Source organism: Falco peregrinus, chromosome 2 (genome assembly GCF_023634155.1).
Source record: "Falco peregrinus isolate bFalPer1 chromosome 2, bFalPer1.pri, whole genome shotgun sequence".
In the NCBI taxonomy this organism is placed as follows: Eukaryota; Metazoa; Chordata; class Aves; order Falconiformes; family Falconidae; genus Falco; species Falco peregrinus.
Genome location: NC_073722.1, coordinates 38,124,031 through 38,143,232, shown reverse-complemented (window position 1 = coordinate 38,143,232; position 19,202 = coordinate 38,124,031). Strand labels below are relative to the sequence as shown.

Genomic DNA, 19,202 nt, shown 5'->3' with positions numbered 1-19,202 from the left:
TGCTCATGTCCCCAGGGGTGGCCAGGGCTGCCCCCAGCCAGTCCTTACACAAACCGGCCATCACCAAGGTGTCCCCTTGCAGACACCATGCTCAGCCAGTCCTGAGGGTCTGCCAGCACCCGCTGGGAACAGAGCATCCAGGGACCGGGGGGGACGACAGTGCCAGTGTCCTGGGATATGGAGACAGCGCAGGAGCACTGCCAGGGACACAGGGACAGCGCCAGTGCCCTGCTGGGGACCTGCAACAGGGAGCTTCTGGTTCCCACCTGATTCCTCAAAAGGGAGCTGAGGGGAACCAAAGGTGCAGCCCCCCCCCCCCCTCCTGGGGCACTGCAGCAGGTGGCTCCCCTGGGACCACCACAAGGGCCAGGCTCCTTGTCCTGAGTGGCTGGAGCATCGTTGGCAGGTGGCACGCGCCTGCCTGCTCAAGGCCACCCTTTGGTGCCTTCATGGCCCCAAATCCCTGGGGATGGCACAGGGCCACCCACTGCTCCCTCAGGGCGGGGAGCACCAATGCCCAGGAGGCATGAAGATGGGCTGGGGATGTGGAGACAGAGCACGGACCCAGCACAGGCACCAGCAGGCTGGGGCATCTCCATCCCTGGAGATGTGGGGCTCCTGGACATGCGCACCCATGGGACACACACCCCAGCAGACACAAACACCCAGCCATGGGACACGCCACCAGGGGACATGCAGCTGGCACACAGGGACACCAGGGACATGCACACCCCTCATGCAATCATGCCAGCTTCATTGATGGAGCCAGGGCTGGCGCAGAGGCAGTGGTGGCCAGGGGTCTCAGGGACACTGGCTCCAAAAACGTCCAGCGCTGGGGCCAGCACATCGGGCTGCCCCAGGGCTGGGGTCCTGGATGGACGTGGGTGGGAGGTGGTGGGCAGTGGACTGCAGGATGCTGCCTCTGTCCACACAAAGCCCTGGGAGCTGAGCCTGGCCACAGGGCCTGCACAAGACACCCCCCCAACCCCATGGCCTGGGTTCAGCACGGCCCCCCGGGGGGCTAGCTCCCCTCTTTCACTGCTGGGCAGGGTGCCTGTTTTGGGCAGGGGGTGCTGCTGGGAGTACGCAGGGCTGGGGGGGGACCCAACCCAGGGGGGGACCCAACCCCCTGCCCTTGGTGCCACGCTGCAGGGCGAGGGGCTGGTGCCGTGGGCAGGGGAGAAGGAAGGGCTGCCGGGAGGAGCAGGGGGGCACGGAGGGGCACCTGCACCCACCCAGCCACCCACAGCCAGCAAAGGCACAGTGCTGGCAAGGGCAGGGCTCCTTACTGGCAGCACGAGCAAGATCCGGGGCCATCCTCATCTTCTGATGGGTTCCTCGAAGAGGAAGATGAGGGGCAGGTGGAAGAAGAAGGGGTGTGCCTGCCAGAGGCAGCAGGCCAGGACAACAGAGCCCACCGCCTCTGGGAGCCTCCAGTTCTTGCCGTGCAGCTCCGTCATCCCTGCACAGTTCTGGGGGCTGCACCTGTCTTGCAGAGACACCAAGCCATGGAGCATTGCCCATGCTGCTGCTGGGGATGCTCCTGAGGGTGGCCGGCACCCAAGACCCACCCAGCACCCCAGCCCCTGCTCAGGTTGATATACACACACAGAGCTCTGCTCCCCCTGGGGTCCCGGGACCGATCCTGGGGCCAGCAGCATCCCCCTAGCCTGGCACAGCTGGGTCCTGGCTGGGACAGTGGCAAGGGCAATGTCACAAGCGGGGTTTCTGCGGTTATGCTGTCCCCAGGGAGAGGACAGCCCAGGAGCCTGGCCTCCTTGGGGCCAGGGGACCATGGCAGGTCCTGGGGCTGGACCCTCTTGCCCCCACGCCAAGGCTTTGTGGAGCAGCAGAGGGCAGAGGGCTCTGGCCCTGGGTGCAGGGCAGCAGTGGCTGGGTACAGCCCCGAGCAGCTGGGGAAACCCTTGCAAAGCACCTCGGAGCCTTGCGCCTCCCCAGACCACAGTGACACCCCCCAGACACTGCCTCCATCCCTGCCAGCGCAGGGGGACGCAGGACAGCCCTGTCCCATGTTGCCTGCTGCAGAGCCCCTGTCCCCCCCACTGTGGGACGGGATGATCACAGGACAGGGACAAGGAGAGACAGGGCCAGGCTGACCTGGGGACCCCTTGCCCAACCCTGGGACCCCTCATGTGGTGCACCCAACCACTTAGCCACTCGCCCAGGCACTGCTGGGTGGATGTGGCACTGCTGGGCGGTTTGGGCACAAGTCCTGTGGCCAGCCCGGCGGCTGCCAAAGCGTTTGCCTTGGCTGGCAGCCACAACCTCAGCTGCAGCCTGCGGTCCCCACGCTGGGGCGGCTCAGGGCAGTGAGCCAGGCAGGCGGCAGCACTGGCACCAGGTACGGGGCACCAGCATCCCCACAGGCAGGGCGCTGTGGGACCCAGCATGGGAACGCAGGGCTCAGCCATCCCACCCCAAGGGAGAACCCCCTTTTTGGGACGCCCAGCACTAAGGGTCCCGAGGGGCATTCTCCACATCTATGGAGAGCAGCATACTTTCCCAGGAGCACCAGCACCGGCGGTGCCACCTGCTCCAATTCTGAGTTGGTGGCTTTGGCCCCACTGCTGCTGCCCTGGCTCTGGCTGCAGAGTGCCAGGGGGCCATGGCAGCCATCTGGTGGCATCTCTGACGGGACAGGCTACGGTGCCTTTAAGGCATCTCCCGCAGCAGGAGTTGGCAGCAACCATCGGTGCGGACGCGCCTGGCTTGACTCCGAGCCAAGCTGCATGGGGAAATTCATAACATCCCTGGAAGTGCTGAGTGGGGCTGAATTGGAGCGCTGGAGCCTGCCAAGTTGTATGCCTTGGCCCCAGGGAGCCGGGAGCAAGACCAGCCCAGCTGGCCTCTCCTGCCCCAGAGCCGGGCTCTGCGCCCAGCACCCCAGCCTGGAGGGTATGGAGAGGTGCCAGGTCTTCAGTAAACCTAGAAAGCCCCATCACGCGGGGGCTGAGTCACGCCAGTGAGGGCGGCCTCCCCCTCTGGGCCCTTTCCAGAGCCCTCGGCAGGATGCGGGAGATGCCTCAGCTCATAACAAAACCCTTCCCAGCATCCAGCCCCCCGAGACAGCCATGAAACAAAGCATCACGCTGCGCGCCAGACGCCTGGGCCTCACGCCAGTGCCAGCCCGCTTGGTTCCAGCCATCCCCCGCTCTCCACCAGTGATGGGGAAGGAGCATCCCCAGGCTCTCCAGACCCTGTCCCGCAGGAGCAACCCTGGGTGATAGAGGGCCAGAGGACCCCATCCCACTGCCCCCTCAACCAAGCACAGCCCCACTTGGCACTGGTCTCACCCGGGACAAGCGCTCAGCTCTGCTGCAGCCAGGTGCCCACAGCCTGCTGCATGGCCCCAAGTCCTGACTGCCTGCATGGGCCCTGGGTGCAGGGATCCTTGATCCTGGGCTGGCCACAAGTGCCGCAGGCTGCAGCGGGCGCTGGGGCAGCCCCACAGGGATGTGGCAGGGGGCACAGGGATGGGGGCAAGGACAGGCATGGGCATGGGACCAGCACCCCAAGCCACCAGCTCTGCTCCCCTGCCTGCTCCAGCTAGGCATGAGCTGGGTGAACACAGAGTTGCCACCAAAGGGTGCTGGTGGCCTGAGCCCAGCCCACTGCCTCTCACCCCCTTGGCCCAGCCCTGTGGCTGGAGACTGTAGAAAATCCCAGTAAAAGCAAAGTCAGGCTGGGAAAGTCCTATTGGGGTGGAAAATGAGCTCATGGAAGGCTGGCAGCAGTGCCAGCAGCAGCGTTGTGACTTTTTGGAGGATCCCACTCAGGGTGGGGGGAGAGGCAGGACCCAGAGACCTTCCCCCTCGGTTGCGTGGCTCCTGGGTACCTGGACCAGGACCCCCACCTCCCATCCCCGACACGCCACTGGGCTGCCAGCTCCTGCCCACACCTCCATCCTTGGGGTGCCTCACTCCTTCCCTGCAGCGGCTGCTCAAGCAGAGTGGAGCCTGGCACTGCCTGCACGGATGGGCAGCACGGGGAGCAGGCCCAGCACTGCCGGACAGCAGGGCCAGCAGCTCCGGCACCGTCACACTCAACCCTCACCACCGGCTCCAGCCGGAGCTGTTGGGGGCGGCACGCAGTGAGGTGACCCGGGTCAGGACAGGGCCCGTTCACACCCACCGAGGTGCTGGCACAGCGCTGCGGCAGTGCCCGTGCCCGGTGCCCTGCGGTCCCACCGGGCATGCCCGGGGCTCTGGGCACCGCGGGCACCACCTTCCCGGGGCTCCTTGCCGGGCAGAGCAGCAGGCACGGCATCCTGCTGCCTGGCGGAGCCGGAGCTGGATCCTGCTGCTCCGTGCCAGCTCTGCATCGGGACTTGGCCGCGAGGCCGGCGCAGGCTCCGCTCCGCGCAGGCGGCTCCCGGGGCCTCCCGGGCCCCCGGGCTCGGCCGGTGGCACTGACGCCGCGGTGGGGATGGCGAAGCCCCCGCAGCCCTCCCGGCCCTGGCTGGGAGGGAAAGGGCGGAGCTCTCCGGCTCTCACCGGCCGTACTTGGCCGGGAAGCACCGGGGGTCCCCTGGCAGGGGGGAGCCGGGAGCCAGGGCAGCTGGCACCGGGCCCACGGGGCATCCAGCGCACTCCCCGGCACGGGGTGCAGCCGCGGCCGCCCCAGGGTGGGCTGGGGGGAGCGGGAGCGGCTGGGCGGTCATGCCAAGCAGCTGGTCCCCGCTGGGCGGGTTTTGCTCCCAGAACCCCAGCTGCTCCGCCGCGCCGGGAGCGGCCCCGCAGAGGCGCGGGCAGCACCGGGCAGGGCGGCAGTGCCGGGGGCGGTGGGCACCCCCAGCCCCGCGCCCAGCTGCCCCACAGCCGCCCGGCCGCAGCCCGGTGCCATGGCACATCGCTGCGCGTGTGGAGCAAGGGGCCGTGGGCTTCCCGTGGGAGTGGGGCCAGTGAGTGGCCGCAACCTGGCAGGATCCGTCCCCTGGGGCCTCGTCCTGCAAGAGCCCAGCAGACCCCTCCCCTGCACAGCGATGCCGAGGACTGCCGGCAGGATCGGGCCCGCGGTGCTGTGCAGCTGCTCCCTTTCAGCCCCGAGAGCAGGGACGGATGCCGGCCGAGCCGAGAGAGCGGGGACACCACAGGGTGCTGGGGACAGTGGGGACATGGGACCGGGACAGTGGGGACACCGCAGGGTGCTGGGGACAGTGGGGGCATGGTGCCAGGACACTGGGGACACCGCAGGGTGCTGGGGGCAGTGGGGACATGGGGCCGGGACAGCGGGGGCACCGCAGGGTGCTGGGGGCAGCGGGGACACGGTGGGGACACCGTGCCAGGACCGCGGAGTGCGCAGGCTGCTCCCGGTGTCCCCTGATTTTGGAGCAGCTGGTCACACGGAGGGGGACAGTTTTACCCGACACCTCCGCAGACCCCCGGGCAGCCCGGTGGGACCCCTGCCCTGGCCCCCTGCCCGGCGCGGCCCGGCGGAGCGGTGCAGGCAAGCAGTGCGGGCAGGGGAGCGGGTGCGGGCAGTGGCCCTGCCCCGGCTGGGGGGCAGCGGGGGCTGGCGGAGGGGCGGGGGCGGGCCGGGCCGGGGGCGGGCAGGCAGGGCCGGGCAGGCAGCTCGGGGCCTCTCCGCTCCGCTCCGCTCCGCTCCGCTCCGCCATGCCGGGGCTGCCCCTCGCTCTGCTGCTGCTGCTGCTGCTGTTGGCCCCCCCGGCGCCCCCCGCCCGGGCGGCGCCCCCCCGCAGCACCCCCCGCCCCCGCGGGATGACGGCTACCCCCGCCGAGCCCGGCCGCCCCGGCGCCCCGGGGATGGGCACGGGCACCGCGGCGGCCCCCCCCCGAAGGCACCGCGACGGCCCCCCCGAGAGGCACGGCATCGGCCCCCTCGAAGGGCGCGGCGGGGGGGTGGCCGGGCAGCGCAGCCCCCGCTAGCCCTGCCCCCCCCGAGCGCGGCAGCCCGAAGGAGATGGGGCCCGGGGCCACAGGTAGGGGCGGGGGGGGGGGGGGGGGAGAGGGGGGGGGCAAGCGGGGCGGGGAGGGAGTGTGTGAGTGTGTGCAAGTGTGAGTGCACCCGTGTGAGTGTGTGTATGAGTGTGTGAGCACAGGCGTGTGCACAGCTCCATGTGCAGGGGTATTTGTGCACAAGTGTGTGTGTGCACGGCTGTGAGCACAGGATTAGGTGTGCATGGCTGTGTGCAGAAGAGTGTGTGTGCAGGGCTGTGCATGCAGGGATGTGGGTGCATGGCTGTGCAGAGCAGTGTGTGTGCACAAGTGTGTGTGGGAAGGGGAGTGGCTTAAAGTGTGTGTACACGAGTGTTTGGCTGTGTGTGTGCGTGCAGGTATGGACATGCGTGTGGTTTGCGTTTGCATCTGTGCCTGAGCATGTGTGATTGTGTGCTCTGTGTGTGTGTCTGCATGTGTGCGGTTTCTGTGTGCACATGAATTGCATTTGAGTGTGTGTGCAGCATGTGTATGCATGCATGGGTGTGTGCGCCTGCTGTGCGTGTGCTGGGGGCTGAGCACACCTCTGGGGCTGCGCTGCAGCCTGTGTGGGGTGAGGGGGTGCCCCAGGGTGTCCCAGTGGGTGCTGGGGACGGTGTGGGAGTGTGTGTGTGGGTGCACGTGTGTACGGGGGTGATGGGGTGCAAGTATGTTTGGGTGCCTGAGGGCTGGCTCCTGCCCTGGATCCTGTGTGGGTGGCCCCAGACCCCACCACCCTGGGGGTCCCTGTGCCTGTCTCCAGCCCCAGCACCCAGGAAGAAGCTGGTGCGGGTCAAAGTTGTGAAGAAGAAAGTGGTGAAGAAGAAGAAGCCAAAGGCTCCGGCCAAGGCTGCAGCTGCCCTGCAGGAGCCCCGTACGTATGCTCAGTGCCAGGGGCCAGGGGCCTGTGGGGCTGCATGTACACCTCTGTGTTGTGCACACACCCCCAGCCGGCAGCTGGGCTCTAGGTGCTGGGGTGTGCACCCACACGCCTCGGCACCAGCACCCACACGTGTGGGGAACAGCCCCAGCCCTCTCCCTGCGCTCAGGGTGGGGGGCACAGCCACCACCCTGGCCGGGCACGTGCCGTCACACACAGATGGCCCCCGTGCTGTCACACACGCACAACTGGCAATGCTCTGCATGTGACGGCACAGAAACACCCCCTGCAAACTGTGTGCACATGGACACACTTGTGTGTGCGGGCAGCCCCGCATCATGCAGTGAGGGTGGGGGATGCTGGCAGGGCTCCCCCTGACCTCTGCCCTCCTGCTGTGTGACGGAGAGCGGGGTTTGCGTGACGCAGAGCCGTGTTTGTCGTGGCTGGGGGGGCCCAGCCGCATTCCTGTGCTGGGGGCTGGAGCTGAGGGTCTTACCCATGCATGGGCATCTGGGAGCGGGGCCGGCGTGGGTGGCGGGCAGGAGCCGGCACAGACAGGGCTGCTGTGCCTTGCTGGGCTGACACATGTCCTGTAGCGCAGCGCAGCACTGCCAGCCATCACCCCATGGCCCGTGGAGAGGGGCACGAGGTGGGGACAGCCATGCATGGGAGTGTCTGAGTGAGCCCAGCCCCCTCTGCTCTGCCCCTAGAGTGTCCCCCCCTGGGGCTGGAGTCCTTGCGGGTGCTGGATTCCCAGCTGCGAGCCTCCAGCGACAAGCGCTATGGCCTGGGTGCCCACCGCGGGCGCCTCAACATCCAGGTAGGACAGGCAGCATGTGCATGGTGTGCGTGATGCTTGCATGGTATATGGCATGTGCATGGCATGTATGTCCTCTGTGTGTGGTGTGCACAGTGTGCACAGTGTGTGCATGGCATGTGTGCACTGGCATGTGCATGGGGTGTGTGATGTCTGCGTGGCATGTGGCACGTGCATGGCATGTGCATGGCAAATGCAGTGTATGTATGGTGTGTGCATGGCATGTGAATGGCACATGTGCAGCAGGGGGTCTCCAGCATGGACCCCCCCCATCCCACCATGGCTGGTAGGAGCCAGGGCTGCCAGCAGCACTGGGTCCCCCTCCCATGTTGGACAGGGGGGCTCCACCATGGCCCCTTGAAGCCATGCACCCAGATCACCGTGCCGGTGCCATGCTATGGGGGCACAGCGGGGTGGGGGGCACGCAGGTGGTGGGGACATGTGATGGGCAGGGCGCTGCATCTCCTGCCCCTGACCCTCCCCAACACACAGTCAGGGCTCTACGATGGGGACTTCTACGACGGTGGCTGGTGTGCAGGGCAGGAGGACACGAAGCAGTGGCTGGAGGTGGATGCCCGCCGGCTCACCAACTTCACCGGGGTCATCACGCAGGGGCTCAACTCCATCTGGACGTAAGGCACAGGGCAGGGCCAGCCCCGGGTGCTGGGTGGGGGGCCAGGACCCCACTGACCCACTCCCCTGTGCAGGTACGACTGGGTGACGTCCTACAAAGTCCAGGTCAGCAATGACACGTACACATGGCATCCGTGCCGCAACGGCACCGAGGAGGCGGTAGGTGCTCCCAGGGAGCATCCCTGGGCAGGGGTGGTGGGAGTGGGGGACACCCTAGCACCCCCAGCCCACCCAGCTTCCCAAGCAGAGCAAGGGCACGTGGGGGTTAACTGTGCTGGCTGGCGCCAGGCTGTGACCGAGCTCTGTTGCCTTTGGCCTCCCCACCCGCCAGCATCCTCCAGCACTTCCCTGGGCACCGGGCACAAAGGCTGCTTGTCCCCAGCTGCTGACCCAGTCACCTGCCAGGCCCCCCTGGTGCACACATGTGAGCACGGCGAGGGTGTGCATGGGTGTGCGTGGCACAGCCAGCTGTGCCCGAAGGTGAACACAGCAGCCTGGTGCATGGGTGTGTGTGTGCGAGCACTGCACATGCAGTGTCACGCATGTGTGCAAGGACAGAGCAAGTTTTGGGGCTCCCGGTGCCAGGGATGAGTTTGAGGTCCCTGTGCCAGGGATGTGCCATGGTGGGGTTTGGGGGTCCTTGTGCCAAGGCTGTGCCATGGTGGGGCTTGGGGGTCCCTGTGCCAGGGCTGTGCTGGGGTGGGTTTGGAGGTTCTTGTGCCAGGGCTCTGCCACAGTCATGTTTGGGGGTCCCTGTGCCAAGGCTGTGCTGCAGTCAGGTTTGGGGGTCCCTGTGCCAAGGCTGTGCTGCAGTGGGGTTTGGAGGTCCCTGTGCCAGGTCTGTGCCACGGTGGTGTTTGGGGGTGCCTGTGCCAGGGCTGTGCCACAATCAGATTTGAGGGTCCCTGTGCCAGGACTGTGACATGGTAGGGTTTGGATGGCCCTGTGCCAGGGCTGTGCCAGTCAGATTTGGGGGTCCCTGTGCTCGTTCCTGGGGACCATGCTGGGGACCTTCCCCTGTGGGTGCTGGGGTGGCGGGTTTGGGGGGCAGAGCAGCACGGACGTGCCAGTGTCAGGACTCTGGTTCCTCGGTGGTGCTGGGCTGCCCCCCCCCTCTGCAGCCTAATGTCTGCTCCTCATTAGGGGCTGGAGGGGAGCCAGGGGAGGCCTGGGCCGGCTGGGCTGTGGTGCCTGTAACCCTTTGGACCCTGGCAGGCAGCTCCCCTCCATCCCTGTGGCCCCCAGCCAGGTCCCCCCCCCCGGCACAGTGACTCAGAGGGGCTTCGTCCTCTTGCCCCTGCAGGTGTTCCCCGGGAACAAGGACCCCGAGACACCGGTGCTCAACCTGCTGCCCTCGCCAGTGGTGGCACGGTACCTGCGCATCAACCCCCAGACGTGGTTCCCCAACGGCACCATCTGCCTGCGGGCAGAGGTGCTGGGCTGCCCCCTGCCAGGTGGGTGTCCACTGCCCCTCGCCCCCACCTGCCACTGCCCAGGATGGGCATGCTGCCGGGGCTGTCCCCAGGGTTGGAGTCTGGGTTGTTGCCGCATCCTGGCATCTCTGACTGTCCCCTCTTGTCCCCTCCATGCCTGCCTGGCTCCCCACAGACCCAAACAACATCTACTCCTGGCAAAGCCAGCCCCTGCCCAGCAGCAAGCTGGATTTCCGCCATCACAACTACAAGGAGATGAGAAAGGTGGGTCAGGGCAGGAGCAGGGGGTCTCCGCACCCCCGGGTGTCCCTACACCCTGACCCAGGGTGCTGTGCCTTCCCCAGCTGATGAAGCGGGTGAACGATGAGTGTCCCGACATCACCCGCATCTACAGCATCGGGAAGAGCTACCTGGGCCTCAAGATGTATGTGATGGAGATCTCGGACAACCCCGGGCAGCACGAAGTGGGTGGGTGCCCTGTGGCTCCAGGACAGGGACAGGGGGTGACAGCTGGGGTGGCTGGGGACACCCACGCTGGCGTGGGATGGGCATGGGTTGACTGGGGATGCCCAGGCTGGTGCAGGATGGGGACGGGGTGGCTGGGAATGCCCAGGCTGGCATGGGGCATAGAGGACCGAGTGGCCAGGGCCCCACATCCACCACATGCTGTGCCTGGCAGGCGAGCCAGAGTTCCGCTACGTGGCGGGGATGCATGGCAATGAGGTGCTGGGCCGGGAGCTGCTGCTCAACCTGATGGAGTACCTGTGCCGGGAGTTTCGGCTGGGCAACCCCCGCGTGGTGCAGCTGGTCACCGAGACCCGCATCCACCTCCTGCCCTCCATGAACCCTGACGGCTACGAGACTGCCTACAAGTTGGTAGGGTCAGGCTGCCGGGCCCCAGGGTGCTAAGCACCGACCTGCTGTGAAGCTGTCCCGGCACTGGTCCCCGGTGACCCCGTCCCCTCACCGGTCCCTGGTGACCTCGTCCCCTGGCAGGGCTCGGAGCTGTCAGGCTGGGCCATGGGCCGCTGGACCTACGAGGGCATCGACCTCAACCACAACTTTGCTGACCTCAACACGGTGCTGTGGGATGCTGAGGACAATGACCTGGTGCCCCATGAGTTCCCCAACCACTACATCCCCATCCCCGAGTACTACACCTTCGCCAATGCCACGGTGAGCTTGGCCCGTGGGCACCCCAACATCTGCCTGTGGAGTCTCAGTCACGTGCCCTAAGGAGGGAGAGATGGGAGCCGTCCCCCCTTTCTGGGACCTGCCACAGCCCCCTTTGATGCGAGATCCCCCCAGGTGGCCCCCGAGACGCGGGCGGTGATCGACTGGATGCAGCGGTACCCCTTCGTGCTGAGCGCCAACCTGCACGGGGGAGAGCTGGTGGTCACCTACCCCTTCGACATGACCCGCACCTACTGGAAGGCGCAGGAGCTGACACCCACTGCCGATGATGGGGTCTTCCGCTGGCTGGCCACTGTCTACGCCACCTCCAACCTGGCCATGGCCAGTGAGGAGCGACGCCTCTGCCACTACGATGACTTCACCCGCTTCGGCAACATCATCAACGGGGCCAACTGGCACACAGTGCCTGGCAGTGAGTGGGTGGCTGCAATTGGGGGGCGGGGGTCTGTGGACCCCCCTGACGCCCCCTGCATCCTGCACAGGCATGAATGACTTCAGCTACCTGCACACCAACTGCTTCGAGATCACGGTGGAGCTCTCCTGCGACAAATTCCCGCACGCTTCTGAGCTGCCAGCCGAGTGGGAGAACAACCGGGAGTCCCTGCTGCTCTACATGGAGCAGGTCAGGGACAGGGAGTCCCGGGGGGAGCCATGCTGTGGGTTCCCGCGGGGGACACGGATGTCAGGGTGTTGGCAGGGGCTGAGCAGGTGGCAGCCAGGTTGGGGTCCTCAAACAGGCCCGAGGTTCCATCTATTGCCCTGCAGGCATGGAGCATCGACTCGCTGTGTGAGGCAGGTGTGCCTCCGTGTCTGGGCAGGCACGTGCTCTGCATGGCGCAGGTGTGCGCCCCACATGTGTGCAGCCTGCGGGGTGCCCATGCTGGCACGTGCCGCATGTGGCAGAGGGGCGCATGTGGGAGTGTGTGTTGTGCCACCTGTAGCACACCTGTGCCATGGCACCATGCGCTGCGCCAGGCTCTGGGCACGAACAACGCCGAGGGTGGCATGTGGGTGTGAACGTGGGTGTGCATGCGTGTGAGCATGCGTGTGCCACCTGCACGCCTGCTCCGCCAACGCACGCTCTGGCCCGCTGCTCCCAGGTGCACCGTGGGATTAAGGGGGTGGTTTGGGACAGGGACACAGAGCAGGGCATTGCCAACGCCGTCATCTCTGTGGATGGCATCAACCATGATGTTCGGACAGGTACGGTGGGATGGGGTGGAGTGGGCTAGGGATGGGATTGGGGATGGAAATTGGATCAGGGTGGGGATGGGAATGGGGTGGGGATGGGATTGGGGATGGGACTGGGGTTGGGAACGGGATGGGGTTGGGAATGGGATGGGGGATTGGGATAGGAATGGGAATGGGATGAGGTTGGGAATAGGGGTGGGGAGGAGCGTGGGACTGAGGGTAGAGATGGGACGGGGACAGGAACAGGACTGGGGATGCGAATGGGATGGGGCTGGGGACAGGCGGGAGGCTGGGGCTAGGTGCGTGGCACCGCCGATGCCCCAGGGGGCACCGGCCCCCCGCGCCCCCCGCAGCCTTCGACGGGGACTACTGGCGGCTGTTGAACCCGGGCGAGTACGAGGTGACGGCGCGGGCCGAGGGCTACGAGGCGGCCACCCAGCCGTGCCGCGTCTCCTACGAGAACGTGCCCACCCCCTGCAGCTTCCGCCTGGCCCGGCTGCGGCCGCGGCGGCTGCAGGGGCGCCCGGCGGGGGGGGCCCGGCCGCCCCCCGACCTGCTGCTGCGGCTGCGCCGCCAGCGCCTGCGCCGCCTTCGCGCCCACCGCCGCGCACCCTGAGCGGGGGTGTCCCGGGCCGCGGGTTCGGCCGGGGGGCTCGGCGGGGGGCGCGGGGAGCCGGGGCGGGAGCGGGTGCTCCCGACATCGCCGCTGTGCGGGTGCCCCCAGTAAAGCTGCCTGTGCTGCCGCCGCGCCTGCTGCCGGGCTCTGTCGGGGGGCGGCCGGGCGGCGGGGGAGCGGTCCTGCCCCACAGATCGGCCCGGGGGGCGTCGGGTCCTGCCCCGCGGATCGGGGCGTGGGGCGCGTGGGGCGTCGGGTCCTGCCCGACAAATCGGCCCGAGGGGGCGGGGGGTCGGATCCAGCCCCACTGATCGGCCCGGGGGGACAGTGGGGTCGGTGGGGCCGGTCCTGCCCCCCGCCCCAGCCCGGGCCCTTAGCAAGCCCCGCCCCCTCGTAGTCCCGCCCCTTCGTAGCCCCGCCCCCTCGTTCTCCGCCTTTGCCCTGAAGGTTAATGGCGGCCCCGCTGACGGAAGCCCCGCCCCCCCGCGCGCCCGTCCCGTACTCCGCAGGCTCCCTTCCACCTGACAGATGCCCCGCCCTGCGTCGTCACCGAGTCCCCTCGGCGGGTTGGCCCCCGCCGCTTCTCGCTGGGCGCCCATTGGCTGCTGGCGCCGGGGGGGCGTGTCCACGGGGGGCGCGGGGGCCAATGGGCCGCGAGCCCCGTCGGTGTCAGGCGGGCGCTGCCGCGGCGCGGTGCGGGCGGAGGGCGCGGTGAGTGGGGGCGGGGCAGGGGGACCGGGGTTGCTGGGGCGGGCCGGCTGTGCTGGGACCGGACGGGGGTGCTGGGACCAGGGGTGCTGAGAGTATGGGGACACGGGCGGGGGTCCGGAAGGTGCTGGGACCGGGGGGGCACGGAGGGTGCTGGGGGGGGAGTCTGGGTTGCTGAGACCGGGGGGTGCTGGGAGGGGGTCGGGGGTGCTGGAGCCGGGGGACACTGTGGGGGGCTGGGGCTGGGGGGTGCTTCAGGCATGGGGTCACGGAGGGGGGAGGCCCTAGGGTGCTAGGACCTGGGGGGTTGTATGGGCTGGGGTGTGGCCAGGGGTTCTGGGAGTGGGGAGACACCGAAGGCGGTGCAGGGGGTGCCAGGAGGGTGCGAAGGGGGGCTGAGGGGGCCCACAGTGTGTGAGGGGGGTACTCTGTGGGGAGGTGGCGGGGAAGGGTCCCTGGAGGTGGGGGAGAGGGCAGGCCAGGCCAGTGGGGTGCAAGGGGGTGTCAGTGGGCTGGGGGGCAGCCACTGCCCTGTCCTGGGCTCGGTGGGACCCTGGGCCAGCCCCGTCGATGGGGGTCGCTTTCGAGGCCTGAGCCCCCCGCCTTCCCGTGCCAGCACCCACCATGGTGGAATTCCGGATCCGGCTGTACCGCGAGGATGACTACGAGGCAGTGCGCGAGGTCTTCGCCACTGGCATGAGCGAGTACGTGCCAGCACTGTGCCTGCACGTGCTGCGGCAGCCCTGGGTACTGCTGGTGCTGGGCTGCACCTTCTGCCTGCTGCTGGCCAGTGCCCGCTCGCTGCTGCTGCCTGTGCTGGCCCTCACCCTGCTGCTGGCCCTGGCCCGGCACCTCCTGGGCTATGCCTGGAGCACCTACATCGACCGCTGCCTTGGGGACGACCTGCAGGACATCGCGGCCACCTACGCCGAGAACGCCGGTGCCCAGTTCTGGGTGGCGGAGGCGGACGAGAGGGTGGTGGGTACGGTGGGCTTGCGGCCAGCCGACGGCACTGACGGGGAGGTGGTGCTAAAGAGGATGTCGGTGAGGAAGGACTACCGTGGCCTGGGCATTGCCACGGCACTGGGCCGCACTGCACTGGCCTTCGCGCGGCAGCGCGGCTGCCGGGCCGTGGTGCTCAACACGCTGATGCTGCAGCACGAGGCTCGAGCCCTCTATGAGCGCCTGGGCTTCCGCCAGCAGCGCCACTACGTCCTGCCCACCATCTATGGCCGCTTGGCCAACTGCACCATCACCACCTACCGCTACGACCTGTCCAGCACGCCCTGAGCCCCACCGCGGCACTGGCACCAGCACAGCCAGGCGGACCCCCGAGGGGAGCTGTGCCCAGAGCCCTGCCACGCCAGCTGTGGTGCGGGACGCTGCTCTTGACCTGGCCTGTTGGCCATGGCGTTGCAGCGGGGGTGCCGGGACCCCCACGGCTCATGCCCTGCTGTGGAGCTGCTCCGGCGCTGCTTCTCAGGGAGCATGGGGTGTGCTGGCACAGGGGGTAGAGACCCTTGTGCCACGCGCGGTGGGGGAGCGGCAGGGTGGCGGAGGTGCCGCACTGCTCACTACCAAGCCCTGCCTGGGGGGGTTTGCTGTGGTGATGCCATGCCTGGCCCCCATGCCTCTGTGTCCCCTGGGGGCCCATGGCTGCCTGAGGGGGACCCCCAGTTGCACCCCCCTCAGCAGTGCCCGCGGGTTGGGTGCTGTACCCATGTGGGTGGAGAAATAAAGGACCCACCGCAGTGCTGGGCTGGGTTGTTCTTCCCGTGCTGGGGTCGCGGGTACCAGTGGGATGATGGGGGGGTCCCTGGCACCACAGGGACCTCCACGGCATCCCCACGGGAAGGGGCTGGTGTGGGGCTGGGGGTCTGGCACCGATCTGGACCCATGGGGCATTGCTGTAAGCCCATGGGACAACCCTCACACATCTCTCCCAGACTCCCAGTACCAGTGTCAGTGGCCAGCCAGTCCCCGGGAGGAGGACACGTGCCCTGGGTGGAGCCCATCCCCCAGGGTCCCCTGAGCCCCCACCTTTACCTCTGATGGCCTTTGCTCGGGGGACAAAAGGTGCCTTGGCTATGAGCCGAGCCTGGCACCGGTGGCGCTTGGCTCTGGGCAAAGGCCCGGTGGGGCTGGGCTGGCCGGTACCCCCCTGGGAGGAGCTCGGGGTGGAAGGGGCTGTCAAAGGTGTTACGTGTCCCTTCATCCCCCCCCCCCCGCCGGCGGCGGAAGGGGCCCGGTGCCAAAGCATCCTCTCTCTTCGGGCGGCGCCGGGGGGCGGGCGGCGGGCAGAGGCGCCGCCGAGGCCCCCCCCGCACGGCAGCGGCCCCCCCGCGTTCCGCCAGGCCGAGCCGCCCGGGGCCGGGTTACGGCGGCAGCCCGGGAGCGGGGGGGCAGCGCCGCCGTCGGCGCCTGCGCTGCCCGGCCCCTCAGCCCCGGGAAGGGCGAGCCAGGGGTGCCGCTCGGTGCCGCCGCCGGAGCGCCCCCCGCTTGGCCGGACCCCCGGTGGGCGGAGCGGGCCGGCAGCTTTCGGCGCCGCGGTGGGAGCCGGGGGACGGGCCAGCGCCGGGAAGCAGAGACGCCCCCTGGCAGAGGGGCTGCCGGCGCCCCGGGGGCGGGCCGGGGACTACCCGTTTGCCCGGAGGACCGCGGCCCCGGTCTGAGGAGCGGCGGAGCCGGTAGCTACTGGCGCGGGGAGCTGGGGGTTTGCGGGGGAGGCGGGGGGACCCGGCGGGTGGGGGGGCTGAGGCCGCGCGCTCCCCCGTAGCCCTCCGTAACGAGGCCGGTGCGGACCCCGCGGGGGTTTCGGCAGCTCAGGGTCCCCCCCAGGAGCCGCCCCCGCGTGGGGTCCCCGTCCCTGCGAGTGGGGGCACAAGCCCGCGGCGCGTCCCGAGCAGCCCCCGGGTGGGGCTGTGCCCGGCGCCCCCCGGGCCCCTGCCGTGGCAGCACGGGCAGAGGACAGGCAGCCGCCCGGCCCGTGCCCAGCGCCGGGGGTGCCGGGGTCCCGGGGCTGCTCTGGTGGCGGGGGGGGACAGGCACCCCCACGTCCTCCGGGGTCTCCCTTTGCCGCCCCCAGGCCCTGCTCCCGGGTGTCCTGGCCCGACCCCGCTCCCCGCAGCCTGGGGCGGGTGGGATGAATTGCTGGGACCCCGTGGAGAGGGAGGCAGGACCTCCAGCCTGCTCGCCCCCCACCTTCATAGGGACCCCCACTGTGGGGCCGGCCCCGGTCCTGCTGCTGCTCCTGGGGGAGACAGGGAAAACCGGGATGAGACAGGTGATGCTGGGAGGGATCCGTGGGGTCCCCAAGCAGGGAGAGAGGTGTGGGAGGAGGAGCGGGGCAGGGACCCCACTGGGGCTGAGGGCTGCCACAGGCAAAGCTGGCAGTGGTGGTTTCACAGGTGATGATGGTGGGGAGCGACGCCAGGCGCAGGCTGGTGCCTGGCTGATGGGTGCAAACGCAGCCACATGGCACTGGGGTGGCAGTTCCTGCTCATTTGCCAGCTGTGCCATACCGGTGATGGGGTCCGGGGGTCCTCTGGGGGTTTGTGTCCGAGGCGGGCACTGCCCTGACGCCCCTGTGCTGTGCCGCAGGTGCCAGTAGCCCATGGCGTCCTACCGCATCCGTCAGTACCGGGAACAGGACTACGACGCCGTGCGGACCCTCTTTGCCCGTGGCATCTTGGAGCACGCCTCGGCTGGCTACCGCCACGTCCTGCGCTCAGCACGGGCTCAGCTGGGGCTGCTGGTCCTCTTCGCGGCAGTGCGGACAGTCGTGGGCTACTGGGTGCTAGGGCTGGGGGCCGTGGCCTTGGCGCTGGTGGCCATCTGGCTCCTGGTCCGCTCCTTCAGTACGTCCTATGTGCGCCAGGCACTGAGCACCGACCTCTGTGACATCCCCACCAGCTACCTGCGGGCACCCGACTCCTGCTTCTGGGTGGCTGAGGCTGGGGGGGCCGTGGTGGGCATGGTGGCCGTGGCACCACCGCAGGATCCGGCTGAGAGAGGGGCCGCCCTGGAGCTGAAGCGAATGTCAGTCAGCAGGGACTACCGGGGCCAGGGCATCTCCAAAGCGCTCTGCGGGGAGGTGCTGCGCTTCGCCCGGGCACGGGGGTATGGGGCGGTGGTCCTCTCCACCTCCATGGTGCAGGTGGCGGCCCAGCGGCTCTACGAGGGCCAGGGCTTCAGGAAGGTGGGCGCCTTCAGCCCCTCGCTGCTCGGCACTCTCCTCTGCTTCCAGATCTTCCAGTACCGCTGCGACCTGCCTGGCCGTGCTGCAGCCTCGCCACACTAGGCACTGCCATGGCACCCAGGCCCCAGCACATGAGGCACTGCCGTGGCACCCCTGACCCCAGCCCTGGCACATGAGGCACTGCCGTGGCACTCCTGACCCCAGCCTTGGCACATGAGGCACCACTGCAGTACACTGACCTCAACCCTGGCACATAAGGCACTGCCATGACACCCCTGACACTGTCCTCAGCACACAAGGTACCACTGCAGCATCCCCAGCCCCAGAACGTGAGGCACAGCCACGGCACTCCTGACCCCAGCCCTGGCACATAGGGCACTGCCATGGTACCCCTGATGCTGGCCTCGGCATGCCAGGCGCCACTGCAGCATCCCTGGCCCCGGAATGTGAGGCACATCCACGGCACCCCTGACCCTGACACGAGGCACCACCATGGCACTCCTGATCCCAACCCTGGCACGTGAGGCGCTGCTGTGGCACCCCTGACCCCTAGCCTGGCACGTGAGGCACCACTGTGGTACCTCTGACCCCAGCCCTGGCACATAAAGCACCGCCATGGTACCCTTGATGCTGGCCTTGGCATGTGAGGTACCAGTGCAGCATCCCCCGCCCCGGAATGTGAGGCACAGCCATGGCACCTGTGTAGGGCCGGCTGCTGGGGCCTTTCCTAGTTCTCTAGCGGTGACAAATAAAGGGACACCTGTGGGAGCACTGCGTGGGGTGTGCGCGCGTACACACGTGTGCGGGCATGCAAGCCGGCGTGTTCCCCATGTGTGTGGGTGTGTGTACGCATGTATGCAGGCGTGCAAGCTGGTGTGTTCCCTGTGCGTGTGGCCGCAGGCAGGGCCGTGCTGTGCATGTGCCTGCAACTGTGCATGTGCCTGCGTGGCTGCATGCGTGTGCGCCTGTGTGCCCGTGCGTGGCAGTGTGCCACTGCGTGTGCCAGCACGCGCCTGCCAGCCCCCTTCCCCACTGCCTCCATGCCTGCCTGGCCGTGGGGTCGGGGGGCCGGGACGCCACGGGGACACCTGGGAGGACATGTTGGGGGACGCTGCAGGGATGCCTTGGGGGCACCTCGGGGGGCACCTCAGGGACATGTTGGGGACACCTCGGGGGACACTGCTAGGACACCTGGGCACGGACCTCAGGGGGACACCTTTGTGAGGCTTTGGGGGATGCTGCAGGGACACCTCGGGGACGCTTTGGGGGGCGCTGCAGGACACCTTGGAGACGCCATGGAGGACACCGCAGGGACACCCTGGGGACGCTTCGGGGGACACAGCAGGGACACCTTGGGGACACGTAGGGCAACAGGGGCATTCCGGGTTCCCAGGGTACGAGGACCCCCGGTGCTGGGGACAGGGGACACCAGGGACCCCCGAGATGCTGGCGAGGTGTGTGTGCGTGTCTGTCATTCAGGGATGGTGACAGGGGACCCCGTGGGGCCCGGGAGCGGGAGGGAGGCCGTGCCCTCACTCAAGATGGCGACGGCGCCGATCCGCCGTGACCTCACCCACG

At 68.5% G+C, this 19,202-nt stretch overlaps 3 protein-coding genes across 7 annotated transcripts; all 3 read left to right on the top strand.

The window, feature by feature from the left end:
• The first annotated feature begins 5,567 nt into the window (after nucleotides 1–5,567).
• On the top strand, nucleotides 5,568–13,125 carry CPXM1 (carboxypeptidase X, M14 family member 1). The gene is made up of 14 exons (XM_055795357.1): nucleotides 5,568–5,959; nucleotides 6,718–6,828; nucleotides 7,545–7,654; nucleotides 8,144–8,283; nucleotides 8,359–8,443; nucleotides 9,588–9,738; nucleotides 9,893–9,981; nucleotides 10,062–10,185; nucleotides 10,397–10,593; nucleotides 10,714–10,893; nucleotides 11,026–11,323; nucleotides 11,394–11,533; nucleotides 12,012–12,114; nucleotides 12,456–13,125. Exons 1-14 carry the CDS (start codon nucleotides 5,941–5,943, stop codon nucleotides 12,716–12,718), a joined length of 2,010 nt encoding a protein of 669 aa, XP_055651332.1. The 5' UTR covers nucleotides 5,568–5,940; the 3' UTR covers nucleotides 12,719–13,125.
• A 172-nt stretch (nucleotides 13,126–13,297) lies between these two features.
• Nucleotides 13,298–15,179, top strand: LOC101923652 (probable N-acetyltransferase camello). 4 transcript variants are annotated; one of them, XM_055795363.1, is made up of 2 exons: nucleotides 13,298–13,429; nucleotides 14,043–15,179. In XM_055795363.1, exon 2 carries the CDS (start codon nucleotides 14,051–14,053, stop codon nucleotides 14,714–14,716), a length of 666 nt encoding a protein of 221 aa, XP_055651338.1. In that variant the 5' UTR covers nucleotides 13,298–13,429; nucleotides 14,043–14,050; the 3' UTR covers nucleotides 14,717–15,179. The 4 variants fall into 4 exon arrangements, with proteins under 4 accessions (XP_055651338.1, XP_055651339.1, XP_055651341.1 ...); XM_055795364.1 differs by lacking the exon at nucleotides 13,298–13,429 and adding an exon at nucleotides 13,448–13,521; XM_055795366.1 differs by lacking the exon at nucleotides 13,298–13,429 and adding an exon at nucleotides 13,483–13,512.
• Nucleotides 15,180–15,740: 561 nt separating this feature from the next.
• Nucleotides 15,741–18,321, top strand: LOC101923830 (probable N-acetyltransferase CML5). Of its 2 annotated transcripts, XR_008745699.1 has the most exons (3): nucleotides 15,741–16,113; nucleotides 17,027–17,801; nucleotides 17,843–18,321. XR_008745699.1 is itself a non-coding variant. In XM_055795362.1 (2 exons), the coding sequence occupies exon 2, from the start codon at nucleotides 17,040–17,042 to the stop codon at nucleotides 17,724–17,726; it is 687 nt and encodes a 228-aa protein (XP_055651337.1). In that variant the 5' UTR covers nucleotides 15,741–16,113; nucleotides 17,027–17,039; the 3' UTR covers nucleotides 17,727–18,321. The 2 variants fall into 2 exon arrangements, 1 of the variants encoding a protein (XP_055651337.1); XM_055795362.1 differs by having other exon boundaries at nucleotides 17,027–18,321.
• Nucleotides 18,322–19,202: the final 881 nt, after the last annotated feature.

Excerpts from the sequence above, each read along its gene's own strand:
- CPXM1 (XM_055795357.1), top strand. Across the intron at positions 9,739-9,892 it reads GCTGGGCTGCCCCCTGCCAG|ACCCAAACAACATCTACTCC; the intron begins GTGGGTGTCCAC and ends GGCTCCCCACAG. Across the intron at positions 11,324-11,393 it reads CTGGCACACAGTGCCTGGCA|GCATGAATGACTTCAGCTAC; the intron begins GTGAGTGGGTGG and ends CATCCTGCACAG.
- LOC101923830 (XM_055795362.1), top strand. The coding sequence starts at position 17,040 with ATGGCGTCCTACCGCATCCGTCAGTACCGGGAACAGGACTACGACGCC.
- LOC101923652 (XM_055795363.1), top strand. The coding sequence starts at position 14,051 with ATGGTGGAATTCCGGATCCGGCTGTACCGCGAGGATGACTACGAGGCA.